Raw genomic sequence first — 27,484 nt, 5'->3', positions numbered from 1 at the left:
ATTGTAAACACATTTATATCATAATACATAATTTGACTTATTTGTAAATTAAAAAAAAAGGATTTGTTTATGACTGAGCTCCAAGTGTCTATAGTCATAATTTTCCAAATGCCATTCAGCTTATAATTGTCTCCCTTTGACAAAAGGTTTTGATGAAATTAGAATAAACATTTATGCCACTGCCAGTTTAAACATGATGTTGTGGATTTGTTTAGTATTTTGCAAAGAATAAATTGTAAGGAAAGAATTTTCAATATTAAGCATTCCTCTGTCAAATGTTTGTTAGCATGCAAAAATTGATTTTACACATTTTGAATGTTATTTTTGTTCAGCAGACAAAACGTAAGATTATTAAGGTGGTACCTTACACTACAGGGAGATAACTCTGTAATATCAGCTAAAAGTTTTAATTACGTTGCGTTCTTAAGGGAATATTAAGTTTCTCAATGATCAAAAACAGTGTTTGTCAAATTGCTATATAACCAGTGTAATATTTCTGACAACGTGGTTGGTTCAAAATTTTTGATTTTTTATATTTTTGTCAAAATTTTATGAAAATTAAACGCGCCAAATTAATTTTAGTGAAAGTGATGGGTACCACCTTAAGCATTCCTCTGTCAAATGTTTGTTTGCATACCATTAATTCAAAAATTGATTTTACACATTTTGAATGAAATTGTTGTTCAGCAGACAAAACATAAGATTATTAAACTAAAAGGACGCTCACAAAGAAGGATATCAGAATATAAAATATAAGTTCCAGGAGGCATATTCTGATTAAGCTAAAACAGAAACAAATGGTTAAAAGTTGTGAAACTGTTGCATCATTTGTTAGTAATTGTTTAAACTTTTTAAATTGGGTTTTTGTTGTAAGTCATAATGAGTGAATAGAATATTGATTTTAAGATAACTGCCTAAATGTGATTACTTAAAAATGGCAACTTTGCTGCATTAATTGTTTGTTTGCATCTTTTACATTTATGTGTACATTTACAACTGCATATTTTCATTTGAATACCTTATATTCTTTATAAAGGTGGTACCTAACACTACAGGGAGATAACTCTGTAAAATCAGCTAATCGTTTTAATTACGTTGTGTTGTTAAGGGAATATCAAGCTTCTCAATGATCAAATGCAGTGTTTGTCAAACTGCTATATAACCAGTGTGATTTTTCTGATAAACTGGTTGGTTCAAATTTTTTAGAAGTTTTATATTTTTGTCAAAGGGTCAAAGTAAATTTACACTTTGACAAAATTTTATGAAAATTAAACGAGCCAAATTCATGTAAGTGCAAGTGTTGGGTACCACCTTAAGGAAACATGGTCCAGATACATGAATAGTTTGTACCTTGTTTCTTGGGACAAGACTTGCACATTATATTTTATGTATTTCTGAATATCTATATTTTAGTAACAAATATCTAATGAGATTGATGTGACATAGCCTTTCTGTGCTGAAACAATGTAAAGCAAATACCCAATCGATCGATATAACAGATACAGATATTTACTTTAAAACACAATTAAGGTGGTACCTAACACTACAGGGAGATAACTCTGTAAAATCAGCTAATCATTTTAATTACATTGTGTTGTAAAGGGAATATTAAGCTTCTCAATGATCAAAATTGTTGTTTGTTAAACTGCTATATAACCAGTGTAATTTTTCTGACAAAACAGTTGGTTCAAAATTTTAGAAAATTTTATATACTTGTTTTAGGGTCAAAGTGAATACTTTGTTAAAATTTTATAAAAATAAAACAAGCCAAATTAATTTTAGTGAAAGTGTTGGGTACCACCTTAAAATGAAGTTTTTATTATTACTATCCTGTAAAGATATATAAACTTTTGAAATATTTGCTACTGTACATCTACAGGTCACTTATTTTCCCAACAAGATATTGAGAGATATTAATCATTTGATTCATCCAAAAAACAAAAGCATGTTATGCTCTAAATTTACAGTATTTCTTGATCAAGACAATTCTATATTTAGTTTCAAAAGAGATGATATTAAAATTGTTTGCTATTGATGTTAAAATTGCTTAGATCTTAGATTAAAAAAAAAAACAGGAATAATTGACCCTTATTCTTTCTACACTTCTTTAATTTTTTGGGTAAAATTATTTTACAAATGTTACTATTTTGCACACTGCGTTCAATTTTAGGTGCATGTGGAACTGAACAGACTACATCATTTGGTCTGTAGTGAATAGTTTTCTCATTTGTAATCATATCACATCTTTTTATTTTTATATGTGATCATTTTCATACTGAATGCAATAGTTGTTACTGCTTAGAAAGGAGGTTGTCTAATGGTGGGTTTTTATTTTTTGTATAGTTTTGTTAACAGTAGCCCTAGATTTTGTGTACTTTCCCACCCTAAATTTATTTTGTGAATGTTATAATCTTTAACCTAATAGTATTCACTGGGAAATGTGCTTTAATATCTGTAGAATGGTAGAACATTAACATCATTAATGGAATTTGAAGGATTTGAACATATAAAGGTGGTACACAACGCTAAAGGGAGATAACACTGTAAAAAATCAACTGAACTCTTTATTCACATTTTATTGTTAATGAAATATATTGATATTCTCAATGATCAAGTGAGTGTTTGTCAAACTGCTAAACATCAAATATTTTTTTTCGATAAAGTTTGCAGTTCAAGTTTTTGTCAAATTTTTGTTTTTTTGTCAAAGGGTCACAGTAAATACTTTGTCAAAATTTAATGAAAATCTATTTTAGCCACATTAATTTTAGTCAAGGTGTTAGGTACCACCCTAAATCATACAGGCTACCAGGATGTGATTTTCTTGATGTTGAAAATGTCATTTTGCAAGTGAATGTGACACTTAAACCACTGTTTGTTACTTTTTATGTACAAAATGTCACTTGTTAAAATCATGACATCTGTCATGTTGTGTTTGTTATTAATAAAGGAGATATTAAAACTGTAAGATACTAATGATAGTATTTTAATTTATTATTGAGAAGTCATTGAAGATGAGATAGGGCATAAGGGACGACATCAAAAGTTCAATGAAGGATAAAAAACTTAATTCACATAGTTTTTTCACGACCCCCTCTTAACTTAATTTGGGAAAAATTGATTTACCTATATGGATATATGTAAAATCGTTTTTGGATTAACAAAACTAACAGCAATGTTGACCACTCTAACCCCCACCTCCAAACTATTTGATTTAAGTTTTTTATCCTACATCTATCTTTTGATGTTGTCCCTAAATCTAAAAGAGTTCAGTTTCCAGCCTTTCTGCTTACCCTAAATTGTTATGCCTATCTTTACACATATATAGGCATTTTCTTAAGTTCAGACAAATTTTGTTTTGCCCCTGTCATAGTGGAGAGGGCATTAAGTTTTACCCTTGTCTGTCTGAATGTTTGTACCTCCAAAAGTTGGTTTCTGTTCTTGTACTTTAGTTTGTCTCATTCAAATGTTATGAAACTTATACACAATGCTTATTACCACAAAACACAGATTAAATTTGAATTTTTGTGTCATCACTATAACAGTTCTAGAGTTATGCTCCTTTACAAATGGAAAAAACTGCTGAATTTTTCATTTCCATTCTCTAACTTAAGTATGCCTTAACTTAATAATACGGATCAAGTTTCAAATTAGGTGGTGTCTTTTTTACCATTCTTGAGTTATGCCCCTTAATAAACCTAAAAATTGCTTAATTTATGTTTCCGTTCTATAACTTTAGTTTGCCTCTCCAATTTTGATGGCATCAGTATAACCAAATCATATGGACTGATTATCAAGGAAAACAAGGTCAATGACAGATGATACACACCATGCAGACCTAACAATTATTTGATACACACCATGCAGACCTAACAATTATTTGATACACACCATGCACACCTAACAATTATTTGATACACACCATGCACACCTAACAATTATTTGATACACACCATGCAGACCTAACAATTACTTGATACACACCATGCACACCTAACAATTATTTTTATACACATCATGCACACCTAACAATTATTTGATACACACCATGCACACCTAACAATTATTTGATACCGTAAATATAGTTGATTTGTGCTTATAGTATCTAAGAAACAGACTTAACCAAGAAAAAGAAAAAAAATGACAAATAAACCATGAAAAAAAGTAAAATAACAAATATTGAACTCCTAGGACAATTCAAAACGGAAAGCAGTGTTCTCCCCAGATATTTTATTAAGAATCCTGGTAAAAAGGGGAAAATGAAACACCATCTTGTTTCTAAAAAATAAAGCATCACATCCATAACAAAATCTATAAGAAACCCACTTCAGATAGCATCACATTTAAGGTTATAGCATCACATTACCATGATGCTAAAAGGCTCTGGGGAGAACACTGGAAAGTCTGTAACCAAAAGCTCAAACACATCAAACAAATGAAACACAACTGTCATATTCCTGACTTGGTACAGCCATTTCTTTTGTAGAATGTGAGGTCAAGGTCAACTACAAATAGATTCTCTACAATCTACTTCAATAGAAATAGTTGACCTTTCACTGAAAATCCAAACTGTCCAATGAACCATTACAATGAGGTCAGTCTGATGAAACCTGCCAGACTGACATATACATCTTGCAATCATTACATACAACCCATATAGTTGACCTACTACTTATAGTATCGAAGAAACAAACTAAAACAAATAACTCAAATCCTGATAACTTATCTGTGAACTGAGGTTGAGGTAAGTGAACCCAACCTGATGTCATGTTCTGTAGACATTGCAAGGAACTGATTTACTAAAAATGTTATCCTATTTTTCATAATAAGCAAGAAATTTGTTTTTCATTAAAAAACAAGTGAAACTGCGAGCTACTGCTCACTGATGATACCCCCACCGCAAGTGGATAATATTAATAGTGTAAAAATATGCAAGTGTTCAGTAAACAGGAAGTTGTCGAGTGATGAATCTGAAAACGCATCACACGGTAAAGCTGACTTATATAAATCGTGAAACCAAATTTCAGAAATCCTTGTATTGTTGTTCCTGAGAAAAATGTGACGAAAATTTTCAACTTGGCTATCATGTGTAAAATCATACAAGTGTTCGGTAAACAGGAAGTTGTCGAGTGATGAATCTGAAAACGCATCACAAGGTAAAGCTGACTTATATAAATCGTGAAACCAAATTTCAGAAATCCTTGTATTGTAGTTCCTGAGAAAAATGTGACGAAAATTTTCAACTTGGCTATCATGTGTAAAATCATACAAGTGTTCGGTAAACAGGAAGTTGTCTAGTGATGAATCTGAAAACGCATCACACGGTAAAGCTGACTTATATAAATCGTGAAACCAAATTTCAGAAATCCTTGTATTGTAGATCCTGAGAAAAATGTGACGAAAATTTTCAACTTGGCTATCATGTGTAAAATCATACAAGTGTTCGGTAAGCAGGAAGTTGTCGAGTGATGAATCTGAAAACGCATCACACGGTAAAGCTGACTTATATAAATCGTAAAACCAAATTTCAGAAATCCTTGTATTGTAGTTCCTGAGAAAAATGTGACGAAAATTTTCAACTTGGCTATCATGTGTAAAATCATACAAGTGTTCGGTAAACAGGAAGTTGTCTAGTGATGAATCTGAAAACGCATCACACGGTAAAGCTGACTTATATAAATCGTGAAACCAAATTTCAGAAATCCTTGTATTGTAGTTCCTTAGAAAAATGTGACGAAAATTTTCAACTTGGCTATCATGTGTAAAATCATACAAGTGTTCGGTAAACAGGAAGTTGTGTAGTGATGAATCTGAAAACGCATCACACGGTAAAGCTGACTTATATAAATCCTGAAACCAAATTTCAGAAATCCTTGTATTGTAGTTCCTGAGAAAAGTGTGACGAAAATTTTCAATTTGGCTATCATGTGTAAAATCATACAAGTGTTCGGTAAACAGGAAGTTGTCAAGTGATGAATCTGAAAACGCATCACACGGTATGGCTGACATATGTTAATGTTGATACCAAATTACAGAAAGGGTGGATGTGTAGTTCCTGAGAAAAATGTGACGAAAGTTTTGTGGGACGGACTGACTGGCGGACGGAGGTTAAACAGTATACCCCCCCTTTTTTAAAGCGGGGGTATAAATATATTTTTTTAAGCAATCTTAAGTGAGTTTAAAGTCATTGGAAACAATACAGAAGGATACTTCTCAACATAAGGCATATGTTTAAAGTATGCAGCATCTTCTACCCTCTGAAATATAAATCTTTACACAAATAGTTAACACTCCTGAAGCTGGATTGTATTTTATAAGTCTTTTATTTTGCCACTTTGGTCACAGGCAATACAAAAGTCTTTCAAGAACCACTGGACTATTTTGAACTAATCTTACTTGAAATGCTTTATTTTAAAGAAAGCCTTATTTGTAGATGTTTTATATTTACATACTGAGGAATAAACTAGTATCTAGAAGGAAATTTTATTTCCTGTTTTTCCGTATCTTACTTATAAATATAAAGTATGCAAGACATTGGGTTCCGTGAAACCCTTACATCTTTTTTTAGGGTTTATTTATGGCATGCATTGTGGTGTGGGTTTTGCTCATTGTTGTGAATGCAGTACAGTTGCAAACTTTTACATCATGTGATCTCTGATGGAGATTTGTCTCTTCAACAACCATACCATATCTTCTGATTGTTATAGTACAAATAGAAAATTATTGAATTGACTAGTATGGCTAAAACATCACATCAGTCCATTTTCACAAGAGCAATGTTATGTAGAAATAATCAGCATAAATTGGTCTTTTACCTCCTTGAAATTAAATGAAAAAAGACTAACAACCATTGTAGAGTACTTAAAATTTATTGGTAATACATATACATAATAAAAACTTGTAACCAAATTTGTTAACAAACATGTAAAGACACAATAGTTTCTGCCTATTAAAATCTGAATATATTGTTGTATATATAAATAAAAATATATGTTTTAAAGCCATATGCGAAAAGTTCATGAAATTATAACTACATGGCAAAAAATTGAACCAATGCATGTATATATACTAAATTACATCATCTATGCATGATTTTTTGCATTTTTATAATTAAAAGTTCAAATATCATTTGCAAAACTATTTTCATAAGCTATCATTTGATATTGACATAGAATGCCCTTTTCTTTACAGCAGATTCCATTGAGTGTGTAGCGAAAGGTAATATCTTTGGTTAGCTTGCTTGTTAGCTGAACCGTGAAGTCATTATTAGGTCAGGTATACTACCCTCCTTTTGAAGTAGCACATTCTAACAGACCGATATATTGGTTTTCTGTTTGACTAGTCTATTCTTAAAGAAGGGTTCATGGTTCAGCTAACAAGCAAGCTAACCTAAGATATTACCTTTGGCTACACACTCAAGGGAATCCGCTGTAATACATTATGTTGACTTTTAAACTATCCGACTAGACAACAAACATGAAGTATATACTTCTACATTCTAATTGTGAGTTTCAAAAATATATTTCCTCTAATATGTAATCATAACCAATTCTGGTAAACAAAAATTAACTTGTTTCAAATTTAAAGTGAAAAACACCTTTTTCATATAATAGCATAGATATAAGAAGATGTGGTATGAGTTCCAATGAAACAACTAGCCATCAAAGTCACAATTTGTAAAAAATTTGTAAGGGTTCCACGGAACCCAGTGTCTCGCCTATTTTTGCTGTAAATCCCAGGCTCAACAACAATGAGGAAAAAAAATCAATAAAAATATTCCTCTTGTTACTATTTTATGATTGTAAGAAAATCTAAGTCCATTTAAAAGTAAATTACAGAAAAAACGGAGTAATATTTTTACAAACTTTACTTCTGGATACAATCTTATGATCATAAATAAGCTTCTGTCCAAGTTTGGTACAAACCCAGAATAGTTTAAGAAAGTTATTAAAATTTTAAAAACTTTAACCACAGAGTGAATGTAATGGTTCCCCGCAGAAAAACTAAGTCCATTTAAAAGTAAAATATGGAAAAAATGGATTTATTTATTTACAAAATTTACTTCTGGATACTATCTTATAAATTGTACAGCATATGGTCCCTCAAACTGGTAAGTTTTTTTTACTAGTCTTAAACTTATCTCGTTTTACAAAGACTAGTTACTTCTAATGGAATGCAATATTATGGAAAACTGATACATGTACATGAAAATTTAAATAAACAAATAAACAAATAAGAAATGGTAATGCCAGCAAATAAAATAGCACTTCACAAGTTTTGGTGTGTCCATTGTGCTTTACTGGAATACCTTAAACAAAATCTTTGAAATATAATATCATAAGTTGGAAAGAAACTGTAAAATACATAAGAAGAATTCTTAAATAATTAATTAATTTGTATCTGTAATATCAAAAATTAATATTTTTAAGACTTTAAATTGCACAATGACAATGACTAGAAGAGAACTAACCCGTTATAGCTAGACTTGTATGAACACAATATTTTAAGCAAGAATCAAACATTTAATGTTTGTTAGAGCCAAATTCATGAAATTAATTAGTAGAAAAACTGTTGAGTAATGGTGGTAATTTCATACTCTGGTTCTCCAGTTGACATCAATATTGTAAATTCCTACTAGTAAATGCACAACAGAATCATCATTATTAATCCTTCATTTTATGGATTTGTAGAAATTGGTGTTCTTTGTATGTGACGTTATCAGGCATGGTTTCATGGTGTCACAATAGAAAATTCAAAAGAAAGGAAGAAAATTAAATTTTGACCAATCATTTGCTGAGAACAGAATTTTTTTAGTAAGGAGAAATGTTTTTCTCACACCAATCAAGAAATGTGAAAATAGTACAAAAAATAGAGAAACTGTACATGTTGTCTACCGCTTTTCTCAAAATGGCAGAGTAAAAGGTTTGAAATGAAAACACCAAAAAATCAGATAAAAAATTTAGTTTGAGATGAATAGTGTTGATCAACTACAACCTCAATGATTGCTTTGTACAGCCATGACAATGAGAAGGTTAATAAAATCCAGTCTCTGGTTTTCGAAAAAATCAGATAAATAGGGTTAATGATCAACAAACTTAAATTTGCTGTGCACTGCTGCATCAGTATATAGTCGAGCCCTGGCTTAGGGGGAGTTTGAGTTAAACAGAGTGGATTTACTACAAAGACAATGATTGCTTTCAACTGTAGCTTCAGTAGTGTTTAAAAAGTTATTGGCATTAAATTGCACATGGAAAGTTAATGGCATAAAATTGCTCAAAGGAATATGTTAAACTAAATTTCCTTATTACTTTAAAATTTACAGTACATTTAAGAAATGTTTACCTTTGCAAAATTAATTACACCAGCTATTAAGGATTATTGATAGTCACATGCCATTAAAAGTTACCCTAGGCAATGCACACAACGATTATTTTCAACTTATAAATATGTAAAAAGCACCGAGAAAAATACAAACAATTTTAATATTGCAGGGTATTTGAAACATATCTCTTTTATATTTTATAATGTTTATTGTTTTTCCCATGCAAATAGTAAATTTCTTAATTTTCTCAACATTTTATCAGTTTTATATATATCTTTAAATAATATAATCAATTTGATATCTTCTAAAACTTCATTCATGTAGATGTCCCTGTTCTCAGTAGCAACAAAGTAGAACAAGGGGCATTAACAATTAAAATTAAGATCCTATAAATGTATATCTTGTACAGCAATAACATAAAATTTGAAGAAAGAAGATTTTATTTCATCTGCCTTGGAATATGCAATGATTTAGGAAAACCTTTTTGATGTCATTTGCATTGTTTAACATTGAATTATTTTCCTCAACTAGAAAAGTTTTCATATTGTGTTAGAATTGTCTCCCCTTATTGAGAATAAATTTCTTTAAAAATAAGAATGCTTACTTTTGTAAAGATTACACAGTATATTTAAACAATCTTGATATGAAAATCATTTGTCTGTCTACTTAGTTTTCTGTATTTATATTTAAATGAAATCAAATAAAAAGATTTACAAATTAACCAGGAACTTAAAGTTTTCAAAAACAAGGTTATTTCAGCATTCCAACGCTTTGTTTGCTTCTATAAAGTAGTACTCTCAAACAAGCCTTCAATGCATCAAGTTGCAATACAACAAAATAAGATACACTTTGAGAAAATTACCCCATAGAATTCAATACATGATGAATTTTAAATGAATATAATACAAGTGAAACAATAATATCAAAAATTTAACTGATAAAAATAATATATATAATAAAATATAGTATAATACATTTAGTACAGCATGAATGGAAATCCATTTAAATGAAGATGAAAAAATGATAACAACAGACTAAACTTCTGCATTTGTATTCAAATAGTCTAGATACTGTTAATTCAGAAGTTGTTGCTAGTTTTTTTCCCAATAATAAGAATTCAGATTCTGATATTAAATACACATATCTGTACCTAGCTTTTCCTAAATAACAATAATTAGACTAACATTTTCATTAAATCTTCAAAAATCACAATTATAAATGCATGCAAAAATTTCTGAATATACAGCACTCCTTTTCAACTCTGAAAATCTTGTTGAAAATATAATGAGAATTTACATAATTCGCCCCATTACAACATTGTAACAGGCAATAAAATAACTACGGTACATGTATAAACGAAAACAAAAGATAGCTGTTGTATTTGCAGTAGAAAATGATATGATTTGTAAAATAAATAAATAGACAGAGCTATACTTCACAACTCTTGACAAAAGAGATAGTATTCAAGCATATTTAAACATAAACTTTTCAATAAATTCACTGTTCCACCACAAAAGACTGGTTTGAAATATAAAAATTTAACCTTCACAAGTAAACATTATTTTTCACCCATTCTTTAGTAGAATCTATAATTATATGGTAGCATATACCAAAAGAGTTTCCTAAAGGGAAGTAATCTAAAATAAATAAACTACTGTGAATTTATAAATTATACTTTAACATTCTGAGATTTGGTGTGTATATTAGTAAACTATTATTTAGAAGATTTAACAAACCACAAATTTCCTATAGGCTTGTATGTCAAAACAACAAAACACAAGTTTCTCCTAATATGCTTAATCCCCATAATAAAAGAATCAACAGTACAATACTTTAAGTTTCTCTCCAAGTATCTTTGAAATAATTTTTAACAGTGGCATTGAACACAATACAAAATACAATATGGACAAAAATCAAAAATTTAAAATCATTATATAGGAACTCTTTGAACAAAGCTTTTTAAAAATAGAAAATTTTCAATATTGTAGACACTAAATAAGACACTATAGTGATCAACTCATCTTAAAACTTACTAAAAATAGTGGATTTTAGATCTTTATCCTCTCATCCTCTTGTCTGATTATAAGTTTACTCATATTAAACAAAACTACCATTGTTTACTGACATATTCCTTTTTATCACAGTTTTGCTCAAACAAAAAGTTTTAATTTACATTGAACTATATGTACCACTGAAATTAGAGAAGTCATATAATGAAGATATGTTCTAGCATTAGAAAAATGTGTACATTGTACTATCATTTATACAAATGAAATCTATCCTTTAACCATAAGACCATGGCCTATCATCAATGGACTTTTTCTCCCTTTTCCCTGGAACGTAAACGCCTTATCGACTTAGTCTCTCCATTTCCTATAGAAGTACCATTTGTATTGTTTGGAATTTGAACTGTATGAAGACGGCCATAAACTACACTCAGGTCCGAGAATTCTAAATAAGCGCTGACATGGTATGCCATGTTGGAATATGCTATAAAGTACTCACAAGCTGAGAAAAAACTAAAGGCTGAAATTAAATAAAATGTTAAAAGAATTAATACAGATATGGAAAAAGTTTATAGCTATTAGAATACAAATTCTAATTATGTCACAAAGTTTTTGATAATAAGACCGAGACCTTGGATTTCAGAAGATAAATTATAATTTAAACATGTTATAGGCAAATTCAGTTTACACTCAATATTTTCATTTATATCAAACGTGCTTATAATGATCACTATGTACAAATTGAACAAACTATGGCAGTTGGCGCCAACAAACTTGTTTAACCTCTCCAGTTTCTGTATGTTGTTTGTTGCTGCATATTAAATATATTTGCTTCACGTTCATTATTTTGTTCATTAATCAGGTCATAAGATTTCTTATTGCAATTGTTTTACATTTTTCCATTTTGGAGCCTTTTATAGTTGATTATTTGGCATTGGTTTTACTCATTTTTGATGGCTGTATGGTGACCTATGGTTGTTAATTTCTTTGTCATTAGGTCTCTAATGGAGAGTTGTCTCAGTGGCGATCATACAATCCAATATTTAAAAAAAAATCATTTACTGTAGAGTCCCGTACCAATGTTTTTATGTGTCAGATATACATTTTGATAATTATGTCTTTTCAGTAATGCTCAAAGCCAAAATCATCAATGGAATAAATCAATTAATAATTTGAACAATACAAAATAAGAAATAATTATAACATACCAAATGGTACACAATAGAACCTGTGTAGTATAAAACTATAGATCAAACCAGCTGTAGATACCATAATCAACACCCACATATACTTCTTTATCTTGTAGGAGAATAGTTCCTGGAAATTAAAAGTGTGGACACAGATATATGTTATGTCTGCTATAAAGCAAATGTATCACCTCCTAAATGAACTTCTTTATCTTGTAGGAAAATACCTACATGAACTTCTTTATCTTGTAGGAAAATAGCTCCTATCAATTAATAGGGTGAACAGTGAACACGTCTTAGATATAAGGTGTCTGCTTAGAAGCAAAACAAGAATGTGTCCAAAGTACACGGTTGCCCCACTCGCACAATCATTTTCCGTTTTCAATGGACCGTGAAATTGGAAAAAAATCTTATTTGGCATTAAAGTCGATTGGACTTCCAACTTCATCAAAAACTACCTTGACCAAAAACTTTGACTTGAAACTCACACTTTCATTTTCTATGTTCAGTCAAACTTCAGTGAACCATAAAATTGAGGGCAAAAGTCTAATTTGGCTTTAAAATAAAAAAGATCATATCATAAAGCACATGTGTACTAAGTTTCAAGTTGATTGGACTTTGGCTTCATCAAAAACAAACTTGACCAAAAACTTTAACCAGAAGCGGGACAGACGAACGGACGGACAAATGAAAGGACGCACAGACCAGAAAACATAATGCCCCTCTACTATTGTAGGTGTGGCATAAAAAAACAAGAATGTGTCCAAAGTACATGGATGCCCCACTCATACTATCCTTTTCCATGTTCCATGGACCGTGAAAATCGGTAATAATCTAATTTGGCATTAAAATTAGAAAGATTGTATACTATAGGGAACATTTGTACTCAGTTTCAAGTTGATTGGACTTCAATTTCATCAAAAACTACCTTGACCAAAAAATTTAACCTGAAACTTCCACTTTCATTTTCTATGTTTAGTGAAAATTGAAATTGGTGTCAAAAGTCTAATTTGGCTTTGAAAAAATTAGAAAGATCATATCATAAGCAACAAGTGTACTAAGTTTCAAGTTGATTGGACTTCAGCTTCATCAAAAACTACCTTGACCAAAAACTTTAACCTGAAACTCCCACTTTCATTTTCTATGTTCAGTGGATCGTGAAATTGGGGTCAAAGGTCTGATTTGGCTTTATAATAAGAAAGATCATACCATAAGCAACAAGTGTACTAAGTTTCAAGTTGATTGGACTTCAGCTTCATCAAAAACTACCTTAACCAAAAACTTTAATCTGAACAGACGCACAGACGAACGAATGAAGGAAAGGACGGAGCCACAGACCAGAAAACATAATGCCCCTCTACTATCGTAGGTGGTATTGTAGGTGGGGCATAAAAACAACTCCCAGTGGCGGATCCAGAGGGGGGGTTCTGGGGCCCCTTTATTTTTGGGGCCCCTTTATTTTTGCCGATCAATGCATTTGTATCGGGACATATGTTTTGCACCCCCCCCTTTGCCCTGGGTTAGCACCCCCCCCCCCCCCTTTCTAAAATTCCTGCATCCGCCCCTGACTCCCACTTAAACTTCTATATATTGTAAGAAAATAGTTCTGTAATTAAAGTGTGAACACAGATATATGTTGTGTCTGAAAAAGTCAGGTGTTGCCTAGCTACAGTCTCTAAAATTTGGTCTGAACATTTTATCTATTTTTCAATTGTGTAGATTATTTTACATTCTGCTTCAATATATAGTGATGGGCTCATAAATTTTTTTATGCAACTCAAATATTACCAAATGCAATCTAAAATACAAATTTGTGTGTCATCTATGGTCAAATGTAACTTCGTTCCATGCTCCTCCTTAATATGCTATTCTTTATTCTTCAATCAATAAAAGAGGATGAAGAGCAAGCAAAAATCAATCAATTCATTGATAGACAGCTGATGTCATCTAAAATTGACCTGATACTAAAAAAAAGGTGTGAAGAACCTTCACTGAAGATATCAAAATATAAATATTACTCTCAACTTCACAGTTTTAATATTTATCAAATATATCCATTTTTAATTTTAGTTTATTATATGTTTTGCAGTTTATTATGACCTACAAAATGTACATTTTCACTGAACTAGTACACATTTTTATTTTAAAAGGGATCAGCTGAGGAATACCTGTTGGTGTGGGATTTTCTAGTTGTGTTGAAGACCCATTGGTGGCCTTTGACAGTTGTCTGCTCTTTGGTCAAGTTGTTGTCTTTTTGATATATTCCCCATTTCCATTCTTAATTTTATTAAAGATGTATCATCATGTTTTTCACACTCAGCCATACTTACCCTTTCTGTCATTGGACTAGACCTTACTTACCCTTTCTGTCATTGGACTAGACCTTACTTACCCTTTCTGTCATTGGACTAGACCTTACTTACTCTTTCTGTCATTGGACTAGACCTTACTTAATTACCCTTTCTGTCATTGGACTAGACCTTATTTACCCTTTCTGTCATTGGACTAGACCTTACTTACCCTTTCTGTCATTGGACTAGACCTTATTTACCCTTTCTGTCATTGGACTAGACCTTACTTACCCTTTCTGTCATTGGATTTGACCTTGACCATTTGAAGATTATTGTGTTCAATAACATGTAACAACAACAGCTGATCATAAACACTACAAATATCTTCTCGTGAACAGCTGAAATAAAATGTTCTACTACAATTATCTTCTTGTGATCAGCTGAAAATAGAATTATTTATAGCATGATGGGGTAATTTTTTTTAATTAATGTAAAAAACATTTAATTTTACATTTCACTACATTTGACTTTCTGCAACTACAACTAACAAATTACACTTTTTTGATGTCGTCCCTAATAGGTACATGTAGATTTCGTTTTTTTGTGTTTTTTTAGGTTGTTTTGTTCCTGTTTCATCGACACATACCCCACATTTTTATATATAAGTAATTTTCATAACTGAAGAGCTAAATCTAATACATCATCATTACAAAGAGCTGTACAAGTGATTTTTTTAAAGGCAGTGCTTTAAGGCCTGACTTTTAAGTCATGAGGTTCATCTTTTCATACGCAATCCATGCTGGGGGTCTTTTGGTCAGAAATAGATCCGGAAATGTTCGAATTTCTCCTCTTCTTTTTATGGTATGATATGGTTTTTGTTTCTTTCATTTACATTGGGGACTAAAGAAACGATCAGTGTGTATTATTCGTTTTATAGAACTTGTTATTAGTGTGTATTTTGCATTATAAGCAGTCAACCTGACTACAAACTATCAATAGTTGTATATTCCGTGTGGAAAGAGGTCGGGTCAATTTCAAGTGTTATCTGACATCTAAAGATTCTTTAATTAGTTCAGACGTTGATATAATAATGAAAAGTCGACTGAACATGATTAAAATGTAATCTTCTATAATTCAAATCGGAATTCGGTTTATGAACGAGAAACCGTAAAGCGTATTAGTTATGTATGTTATCTACGTATTATCCTGGTTCCCGGTACTACGTTCCGGGTATTAGCTATTTGATATATTTGATGTGTAACATTACAATCGGGTACCAGCCAATCTACGTGTGTATGTGTACATGATTTACCGCCAAAATGACCGACTTAAAAAATAGTCCATAAACGTTCCGTATAATGATATGCAAATTCATAATTAATCGTAACTTTTTTTATCTTTGTATAATTAATATAACAAAATGGATTCCACAAAATTGAAAATAGCATTATTTTACGAGGATTTCTCATATTTTTTTCACTTCCGGCGCAGTAATACGTATGTTTTGAAGAAGCTCAAAGAATTTGACAAAGTGAATTGAGAAGGAAACGGATAGATATACGTTCTTGCTATCAGGTAAAACAATTTAAAACAGAACAAACACATTTACTTCACACAAATAGTACAGGCTTAAGCTTTTTATTGTCTAGCTTATACACGACTGTAGTCAAGTGTTTAAACGACGGCGGTGACCTACAAGGTACGGGTCATAATGGGTCAAGTCTAAATATGTAAACACATATCCACGTGCTATTAGGTAGAACGCATCGTTATGCAATATCTACAATATTTCCTCCTTTATACATCGTTTAACCAGATATATTTCTCCTTTTAAAATCGTTTAACCAGGTTTATTTCTCTTTCAAATACACTTAAACACGGGTTGTATGTACGTATCTTTTCTAGTGTTCTCTTGTTGTTATTAAAGTTCATTTGTTGATGTTCAGAAATTTTTGAACGACTGAACACAGGAGTGGATGAATGCAACAATTATATATACTGAAGACTTGGGCTGTACAATGATAGTGTACGTATATCATACTGATAATCATTCTAGCAGTAATTATGTTAATTTAGGATGTAATGTCTAATGACAGGAATTCATGAGCTATGCCTCAGGCTTTCTGAAAAAATATCAATGACAATGTAAACAGGAACAAAACATGGACACGAATGATGCTCTCTTCTATGTTATATAGTTATTAAGGTATATGTGTTGCACAAGTTTCAATTAAACTTAAGTTATGAAACTTTTTTTCAGGGCACAACCCCACTTTAAAGAGACTTGTCTACTGCCATACCCATCCTATTTTCATGCACCATTTGCAAGCAAGAGACTGAATGGTTTGCAAAATTAAAAATCAGGACGGTGTCCAATTAAAACGAAAGAACTAAACTGGATGAATATTGTAGGAGAAATCTAGACATGCTAGAGGAAAGTTTTGATTTGTGAAATTGGTTTTCCTGAAAAGTCATTCATCCTAGCCTGCAGAAAGGAACTATAACTGTCCACCACCAACTGACGAGCTAATGTTGAGCTTCACATATGGAATTACTCAAATACCATCAATGTCTATGTTTTCAGCACAAATTTCACAATTTATGACACAGCTGTGCTTTTTTTTATACCGTTAAAGAGTTGTATACCAAATTTTATTTTTTTATCAATAAATATATATTATATTAATTGTGTCATCTAAGAACAAAGTCTTGTATTTTGCCAAAAGATGCATACTAGTGAATGAAAGTGGTGCAGTTCATTTTGCTTTGGTATATAGAATTGAATTACAATTGTTCATGTTATTGGAATGCATATAAAAATAAGGAGATGTGGTACAATGTATATGATATTTAGTGAGTTTATCAAGCAAAAGTGAATAAGAAATAGGTATAAGCAGTTACAGGTACTACTGTACAATCTCAAACAAGGAGAAAAACTCATACCGTAAAGAGAATTTCATATTTACAAGTAAGTTTTGTTTTTGCGTTGAATAATTTTCTTCTATTGTTTTAATTGCAAATATGGGAAGTGGTTAAAATGCTAATGAGACAGCTGTTATGGCCACAGAGCCTTAATTGAAAACTTCTATTTCATTCATACCGGTAGATTTTGCCTGGAGTAAGAAACATATCTGCCAACTTTTCAAAATGCACATGGGTGTTTTACGTGAAAGATGGTTCATATAGTCATACAAAACCTTCAAGGGGGCCTTCAAATGGAAGCAGGACAAGTCGCCCCACTGGCTAATCGGCCCACTTTTTAAAAAAACACCACAAACTGATTTATCAAATCACCCCACATGTGAAATTGGTTAAATCATGTTTAATATTACTCCTGCCAACTCGCCCCACATGTGAAATTGGTTAAATCATTTTAAATCAGGGTTCTCACTAAGGATTTTTGAAGGCGAGTCCAGGGACTCGTCATTTTTGGCCACGGTGAGTCATAGTAACTGTGTTCAGTTTATACAAAATATTTCAATATTGATGTATTTGTGGACTCACCAGTTTTGAATATGGTGAGTCCAGACAGATTTTGTTGAGTCCAGGACTCATGGACTCGCCTTAGCGAGAACCCTGTTTAATATTACTCCTGCCAACTCGCCCTACTTATAAAAAAACGGTAATTTTTAGGTTAATATATATATATATATAATTCAAAATAAAAACTCGCACCACTTTAATGAAAACTAATCTACACAGAATACAAACATACCGAAAATTAATTTAATTACTATTATTGATATATACTGAAGAATAAATGTAAGTTTTGAAGCTTAGTTATTTGCATAACAATTGAAAAGAAACCTGTTAATTGTATCATAATGCAATATAAGGAATTGAACTTATATTCAATGGGATAACATCTTTTTCCATACGTGGGGCGAGTTGGCATTACTAAATTCATCCTGGTTAATAATATATTTATCTAGATTTCACCGATTTCCATTAGGTGGGACCAGTTGGCAAGAGTTATATTAACAGAATTTAACTTATATACAATGGGATAACATCTTTTTACATAAGTGGGGCGAGTTGGCATTACTAAATTCTTCCTGGTTAATAATATATTTATCTAGATATTATCGTTTTCTATTAGGTGGGGCGAGTTGGCAGGAGTAATATTAACGGGATATAACACAGTTCACAAGTGGGGCGATTTGGTAATCCAGGTTGGGGCAGTTTTTTTTTTAAAGTGGGGCGAGTTAGTGAAAAAGTGGGGCTATTTGCTAATGGGGCGATTGTCATGGATTCCCTTCAAATATATTCTAATGTGGTTTTTGGCTTCTTCTTGCATTAACAAGCTTATAGCCATTGTTAAATTAATTGTTTTCTTTAAATAGTCGACAAAATTGCTCTTACAAAATTTCCATTTGGGAGCCTCGAGCTCGATGGGGGAAAAACTCTGCAAATATTGACAGTTGGCAGGTATGGTCATCAAAAAAGTTGACATGTTACTATGTACATTTACCATTATGTTACTTGATGTTCTTGCTATACACACAGTACAGAGACTAGTCAATCTTTGTGAACTATTTTTTTATGGGAGTCATAGAATATGCGAAGACAATCAATAATTAAAAACAGTCTATTTATATTAAAAAGGAAAAGTTCTTATATGTCTAAAGAAGAGGGACGAAAGACACTAAATGGACAGTCAAACTCATAAATTTAAAGCAAACTGACAAGGCCATGGCTAAAAATGCATTTCATGGCGAGGCACAGAAAATATACTGTAATCAGTAGACTATAGATACATGTATAGGTGAACTAAGGTACAAAAGAACTCTAAATCTTAAATTCTACAAACCACCTCGGTTCTATGGAAGATAATGATATAACTGGACTAGAAATACACACAACCTGTAATTAACTGCCTTTACAGCGCTTTCGCGCTTTGATTCAATGATGGTGGGAAAAGCTTCAAGAGTTCTTTAAAGTGAAATAGATTTTACATTGAATACGGTAATATGAAAATCTGTTATTTTAAGGATGTTTAAGGTTGATTGAACTAAGGATTACAGACCACTTGACCTGCAGGAAATGTACAGGTATTTATTATAATATTTAAAATATTATTGACATAAGTGTATATATTTATAGCAGTTTAAACGGAGATTAATTAGACACAAAGGATTTGAAATAGAGCCAAAAGTTGTCTTTATTGATGAATACTGTAAAACTTACTTTAATCATGGCTTCAGTGTGACAAAAGTTGATAATATTGAATAAACTGACCATGAACTGTTAAAAACAATCCTTAGCAGTAGGCACTCAATCATATTATTAGAGGGGGGATAGGACCTTTATTAGGACTCCGGAACGGGTGTTTTTAAGCTAGGGATTTCAGGATTTATACCATTTCGTGATCCGGGGAATTCTTTATTCGAATTTCGGGACTTCAGGATTTCGCAATTTTAAGGCCGGGTTTTCGGGATCTGGTGTTTTAAAGCCCGGGATTTCAGGATCAGGACACCTCATACCCCCCCATTTTACCTGACAGGATTCAACATTATACAAATACATCCATTATTGTCACTTTGTTAGGGTTGATTTCCAGTGGTTTGAAAACAATCCTCACAACTTGAAAAATTATGGATGTCCATCACTGGCTGTAATTATTTCAAACCGATAAATTACATATGCACTCATCACAAAACCTAATCATACAGTGTACCTGTTTTCAAAGAATCATTTCAATAGACTTACGATAATTTTCCTTATTGGAAATATAGGTGACAGCTACCAAACATGAATTTTCTATTTGGTAAATCCAGAAATTAAGGCTAATTAGCTTCAAGTAAAGCCCTCTGTATTTTTCACTTATAGATTCAGCTCTCTTTTTATAATGATTGTAATGGACAAATCCAACTGCAAATCTTGGTGTACAGTGTATAGCTATGCATATCCGCCATACATAGGCCCCAGGTGTGATACCTGTTACAGCACTGATAGAGGGAACAATATTTTGAGCCTGAAAAATAACATAAACATTAATGCATTTTTACAATTCAAACATATAAAAGTTAAAATTCAGAATGGAAAAAAGTCTAGCCTTTGATAGTCTTAAAGACATGCAAGATTTTAAATTTTAGTTCATTTAATTATTTCAGAGTTTAGTATGACGTCCATTACCTGATTACTGTGGATTCATTTATTTCGTTTAAATATTTCAGAGTTTAGTATGACTTCCATTACTGTGGATTAATTTATTTCGTGTGTACCAAATTTCTTAGATTAACCCTTTCCTCCATTGTTTTTTTTTTACATACTTGATTCGCATAGGATTTTTTCAATTAAAAAAAAATCATCAGGTTAAAGTTGCATTGCCAAAAAGAATATTACATCAATGAAATTCCAGTCAGATATATATATATATTCTCATGAATATCCTTATTATATTAGATATAAATTTGTAAAGTTTGAAAAAGATTTTTCGTAAGCAGGACGTTTCAACTGAGGAACTACACAGGCGTCATTATGGAGGAAAGTGGAAAACTTACATGTTCATGGATATTTTATTTCATGGTTTTGCTGAAGTCTACATACAAGCCTATGGGAAATTTGACTGCCATTCGTTAAACATTCAATTTTGTGGGTTTAAAAATTGGTATCAAACAAATAATAATGAATCCACAGTATCACTGAATAAAATTGAGAATGAAAATGGGGAATATACTAAAGAGACAACAACCCTTCCACAGAGCAGACAACAGCATAAGGTTACCAACAGGTCTTCATTTATTTTCGATTAGGGACCTCTGGATGCAGGATTTATTTGCTGTATTGCAGACCCATTGGTGGCCTTAAACTGTTTTCTACTCTAAGCATGCTAAGGTTGGGTTGTTGTCTCTTTGACATATTCCCCATTTCCATTCTGAATTTTAATTGACAGAGCTCTTAACAATAAAAATAAATTCTGAAATCATTTTTTAATGAGTTTAGTAGTCATCGTGCTAGTGCTAATTCAACATGTTTTTACGGCACACAAAATAAGTTCTCAGAGAAAACTCATCTCATCAATCAGTCAGATTTCAGTATCTGATGATCTCTGATAACAATACCAAGTCAATTATATTCATGTTTCTGTAATAATCTTCTTCATTTTCATGTAACATGTTCAAAGATATAAATGATTACAAGCGGGTGTTTTTGGGGAGAGGCTGGTTGACCTACCCACCTTATGGAGCTACAACATTTGTGGTTTATTCAGAATTTTTAACTGGTCCACTCCAAACAGTGCATACATGTAGATAATGTTTTGATTGAAATGATGTGTAATCAAAACCACTAACAACAGTACTGACATCCTAAATGTTTTTTGAATTGCCGTTTCTTTGTCAACAGAAGTCAATCATAAGGAGGTGGTAAAGGGGTTATTGTCAGAACACAGAAACACATGAAATAATAAAAAAAAAAAAGACAAAAAAAAACAAATCTGGAAAAACAAAGCACAAGAAAAGACATTTTTTTGAAAAACTGTAAATATTCATATTAATTTTACCATACATATTATACTTTGTAATTGCAAAAGTCAGGAGAATGAAAACAAAGTCAATATACAGTGAAACCTGTTTAAACCGAAACTTTACAGGACTTAAGATTGTGTTCAATTTTGGACAATGTTCAGTTAAATCAAGTTCACAACTCACATAATTTTATATGACGGTGCTTACGAACATGTTTGGTTTATACAGGATTCGGTTTGGTCAGGTTTCACTGTTCATCAAATTCTATTAGATTACGCAAGTTTCAGAAGGTATTATAACACCACTGACTCTGGATTATTCCTGGTTTATTTTCATCAAAATTATGGACAAGCATGCACAAGAAATTAATTGCACAGATACAAAACATGGAAAACAAATTTAAGGGGAAACCTGTACATGTAGCACTCAAATCAGGCCAAACAGGACATAATGAGAAATAAAAGGCTGAAAAAATTGCATGAAATAACACTTTACCACCCTCAGTAAAAATAGTAATACACATGTACAATATTTAAAATCTTATTCAATACACCTTATTGCTATATGTGTATAGTGCAGGCGATTTGGTGTCACGATATCACAGTAGCATGGGTTCGAATCCCGGCGAGGGAAGAACCAAAAATTTGCGAAAGCAAATTTACAGATCTAACATTGTTGGGTTGATGTTTAGACGAGTTGTATATATATATATATATATAAACGAGTCTAAATTGAAAACTACGTTCAAACCTATGACTGCATTGGATAAAAACCGCAATTTTTATACGTGTGCATGTCAAACAAATTTCGTTGTAGAAGGGTCTAAAAACAGCACAAACAACATTTTCCAAAAGACCAAAAGAGTGAAAAAGTATATTTAAACAAAACGCATTCGACTAACAGGTCGAACAACTGATGTTCTTTAACCCTGCTGACTGCCATTGGCGATTGCCAAATAAAATTGATCACAGGTTGTAACAAAATGGATCTTATTATAAATTTAATACGTCACAGAAAAAAAAAATTGTTAACTTGTGGACAGGATGTTGTGCCACAAACATTCGGTGTCAATATTTCTTTAGTACACCATATCCGGATTTCGACAATAAATGTCTCTTCAGTGATGTTAGGGATCGAAACGGTATTTGGAAGGCCATATAAAAAGCACCCTCATTTTTAGAGAAAGTACCCTCATTTTTAGATTAACTCTTGAATTTTAAGAGTCAATATATAGGATGAACGGATCATATAAACCGGAGGGAAAATATGATACATGCCCAAACAAAAAATATAAACGAGTCTAAATTGAAAACTACGTTCAAACCTATGACTGCGTTGGATAAAAACCGCAATTTTTATACGTGTGCATATATAAAATGACCGAAAATATATATATAAAATGACCGAATAAATAGTCAACATTCAATCTTACAGGGCGATGGATCATGTAATATGATTATGTACACTACAAAATATAATATATAACAAGTCAAAAAGGGTACAACATCACCATTAAATAACTATAAAATATACAAATATTAGATATTACTGAAGAAGGATATCTGTTATCCGAAATAACTTATATTTGTATATTTTATAGTTATTTAATGGTGATGTTGTACCCTTTTTGACTTGTTATATGGACCATAATTTGCTATTGGGCTCGTTTCCTATAACTATAGAAAAGTGATAAAATTATGAATTACCATGATTACTGTAAGAAAAGTTGTAACTACATCTAAAGATGCCATTATTTTTATCAACATACAACTGTATGCTACTCTTCCCTAGAAAAAAAATTGAAATTAATAAATTTCAAAGATTATCATGATTATACAACCGTATTTTTGTGTCGTTTCTCACGTTACTTACGCTTCCAAAGTGCATAACACTGACTGATTTATAAATAATCGTCACCGGCAAATTCGTAACTTTTGCTTTCAAATAACAAGGAACATCGACTAATAAGAACAAAGAATAGTCAGAAGAAAATACAGAGAACTAAAAGTATTTCTGTAGCAGGTGTAAGAACACTGGTGTGACTTTGGTGTCTGATTTCGTAATGCAAATTTTAAATGATGTAATCTGCTTTGTTGTAATAGAATTCTTAAAAACAATATGCAAATATGAACTCTCGCGAGATGTTCAAACAGGTAAATCAGAGATGATTTACATTCTTGTTTTGATCTTCATAAAAATTAAGTTAGAAAATGATGTTATCGTTATGCGTTACATGTACATTTCACACGAAACAGAAGTCCAGTTATTTATTAAAATTGATTTTGTCGTTAAGTTCTAATCATTTCCGGTCATACGTGAAACATGTGACTAACATGTGATCTCGCCCTTACCGCTGGACAAACCATATACTAGGTCTAAATATTGTTTTTGTTTCCAACGGGATGTTAGCAAACATAATTTGTAGACTTGTTTCGTCTTGTTTAAAAAAGAAAAATACAATTTTCAAAGAGATTGCGCCGGGGGTCTATTGTTTTTCATATGTGCATAATGTTACATTCGATCTTGTGTGAAAATAAATGCCCAATGACTTGACAAAATCGATTTCAGATTTGACCGACGTTTAAACACTTTTCGTTTCCCAATAACGATGTAAAGGGTCCTTGGAAAATTCAATCGAAATTACGTCTCTTATCATGGTGCCGATGTTTGTTGGATTGATTCTGCTTCAGCAGTAAATATTACTGGATATTTTAGGTGAATAAAGATAATTTAATATAAAATACATGTTAATATACCGTTACACTTGGAATGTACAAAGTTGGTATCTTTGTCAAAATTTTTAATTAATTTTTGTTATTCATGTTCTGCAAACACTTTTCAGAAACACAATAAACTTGTCAAAGGAAAAGTAAACTTTTACCAGACATGACTTGAAAGGAAGTACTTTATTGATTTAAGCCCACTAAAGTAGGTTAAAATGTGGAAACCATGTAGATGGTGTACAGGTCAGAAATATCACATGGTGCCTATTTTAAAGATTCTAATTCCAAGTTAAAAGTTTTTTTCTTCACTTAAAGAATTTTTACATTGCCAATGATTTGGAATTCGAATTAATTGTATTTAACTGGAATATCAAAACCAAATATAAATACATTTTTTTGGCTAAAGCATCAAGATACAACGATTATGGTATCCTGTATCAATGAAGAAAATATGGAAATTTCTGAATAAATTGTACTAATTGTTTTTAAACAAGCACATATTTAGGAGTTTTATAATACTGTTACATTTAAGACGGATTTTAAGAAAAAGTATACTGTTCAGATTATTTTAAGCAGATTTTGCAATAAAATAAAACTAAAACAATGCATTCGGTTTCTTATGGTTTCCTGTCACGTTTAAGAAAAACTTTAATTTAACATTGAAAATAAATTTTAAATATTAACATGAAGCAAGTAACACTTGTAATGGTGTTCATTTATGTCTTTTGAAATATTTTGTGCAAAATAAAGAAAATAAAGATTGGTTTCCTGTTTGGTTTCCTGTCACGTAAAGGGTGAATCAAAATGTATTAATTTTTTCTCGAAAACTCAATTGTTCCATTCATACTATTCTAACACCAACACAACCCACAGAATAAAAGTTAAAGTTTTAGAACTTATAAAAAAGGATACAAAAAGAAACCAAAGGCCGAATACCAAATTATGGTCCATATACTGTAGTACGCCGCTAGATTAAAACTGACGAGGAAAGGTAACACAGGGCCAGCGAAAGCTCTATTATTGTCGAGCCCAGGTGGTCGTGTGGTCTAGCGGGACAGCTGCAGTGCAGGCGATTTGGTGTCACGATATCACAGTTTCGAATCCCGGCGAGGGAAGAACCAAAAATTTGCGAAAGCAAATTTACAGATCTAACATTGTTGGGTTGATGTTTAGACGAGTTGTATATACATTATGTACACAGCCATGTATCACCATCATTGATGGTGATCTGATGGTGATCTGATGAATACATCTGTTGTAGAGTTGTCATTGACTCAGACGTACTTATGAATATAATTATTTTCTGTGACTGTATCTTACATTAATTTGTAGGATCCTTTACTATAGATAATTTAGCTGATCTGTGACAATAACATCTTCATGCCTTATATATCATGTACTGTAGTACGCCGCTAGATTAAAACTGACAAGGAAAGGTAACACACGGCCAGCGAAAGCTCTATTACATTGTATTGTAGAGCCCAGGTGGTCGTGTGGTCTAGCGGGACGGTCTAGGCAATTTGGTGTCACGATATCACAGTAGCATGGGTTCAAACCCGGCGAGGGAAGAACCAAAAATTTGCGAAAGCAAATTTACAGATCTAACATTGTTGGGTTGATGTTTAGACGATTTGTATATATATATATATAGCTATTACACGTATAAATGGGCTGACCTGAAAATCTGTAAATCTAGAACTATTGACGTCATACAAAAAAAAATACTTTTTCATTGTCACATTGTGGCGTCAAAATTTTACAGGAACCTGTGTGATTAGTCCGAGATTACTCTGACGTCCAACGGCTGTTTTGACAGACAAGCTGGGGCCGATGGACGTCAGAGCTCATCCAATATCAAAAAGTGGATATTTGCCCACCCAAAATAGATGCGCTGCTTCGTCGCTTCTTGTGCCGACTGACGGCCTCAGAATTATATAAATCAGGCATCAATCTGTTCTTTTTTCTCTTCATTTATGTAAAAGTGTAAGTTTCACCTACCTTTTTTTCCCTATATTTTAACAGTTTTCACAGAGACCCATCGACTTCCGCAACCTGCCAACCTTTTTTTTTCCATATTTTAACAGTTTTCACAGAGACTCTTACCTTACAAACAGTTTCATTCACTTGGTCGAACTGGAAAATAATTCCCGTTACGAAGCACCAAAGTAAAGATATAGCAGGCAATGAAACTGTAACTATAGCATATTTCAGGAAATTAATTTGTAATAGAATATTGTCCTCAACTTGCAACTCTTTCAGCAGCGTCATCTTTGCAAGAATTTCTGTAAAAAAAACACCGTGAGAGCGTTCGATATCAACCGGATGTTGTACCGGTTGTCAGACAATACAAAATACAGACTTCTATGCAAAACGAATGTTTATGAATTTCAATAAATATATATCAACATTCGTAAACATTAATTTACTTGTAATTAATCTACATTTACAAATTGTTAATACAATAATCTTATAACATTTAATTTGCAAGT

General features: G+C 31.8%; 1 protein-coding gene and 1 long non-coding RNA gene across 4 annotated transcripts; one reads left to right on the top strand and one right to left on the bottom strand.

Annotated features, from left to right (window-relative positions):
* Nucleotides 1-9,521: 9,521 nt before the first annotated feature.
* On the bottom strand, nucleotides 9,522-27,326 carry LOC134695614 (post-GPI attachment to proteins factor 2-like). Of its 3 annotated transcripts, none has more exons than XM_063556905.1 (6): nucleotides 27,099-27,326; nucleotides 20,513-20,777; nucleotides 15,117-15,201; nucleotides 15,064-15,085; nucleotides 12,534-12,642; nucleotides 9,522-11,845 (listed from the first exon to the last, which is right to left on the bottom strand). In XM_063556905.1, the coding sequence occupies exons 1-6, from the start codon at nucleotides 27,261-27,263 to the stop codon at nucleotides 11,628-11,630; spliced, it is 864 nt and encodes a 287-aa protein (XP_063412975.1). In that variant the 5' UTR covers nucleotides 27,264-27,326; the 3' UTR covers nucleotides 9,522-11,627. The 3 variants fall into 3 exon arrangements, with proteins under 3 accessions (XP_063412975.1, XP_063412976.1, XP_063412974.1); XM_063556906.1 differs by lacking the exon at nucleotides 15,064-15,085 and adding an exon at nucleotides 14,843-14,864; XM_063556904.1 differs by lacking the exon at nucleotides 15,064-15,085 and having other exon boundaries at nucleotides 15,095-15,201.
* LOC134696173 (uncharacterized) lies at nucleotides 15,986-17,489 on the top strand. The gene is made up of 2 exons (XR_010102908.1): nucleotides 15,986-16,378; nucleotides 17,064-17,489. It is a non-coding gene; the product is annotated as an uncharacterized LOC134696173 (long non-coding RNA).
* Nucleotides 27,327-27,484: the final 158 nt, after the last annotated feature.

This window comes from Mytilus trossulus, chromosome 14 (assembly GCF_036588685.1).
Source record: "Mytilus trossulus isolate FHL-02 chromosome 14, PNRI_Mtr1.1.1.hap1, whole genome shotgun sequence".
Taxonomy (NCBI): Eukaryota; Metazoa; Mollusca; class Bivalvia; order Mytilida; family Mytilidae; genus Mytilus; species Mytilus trossulus.
This window is presented reverse-complemented; position numbering and strand designations above follow the sequence as displayed.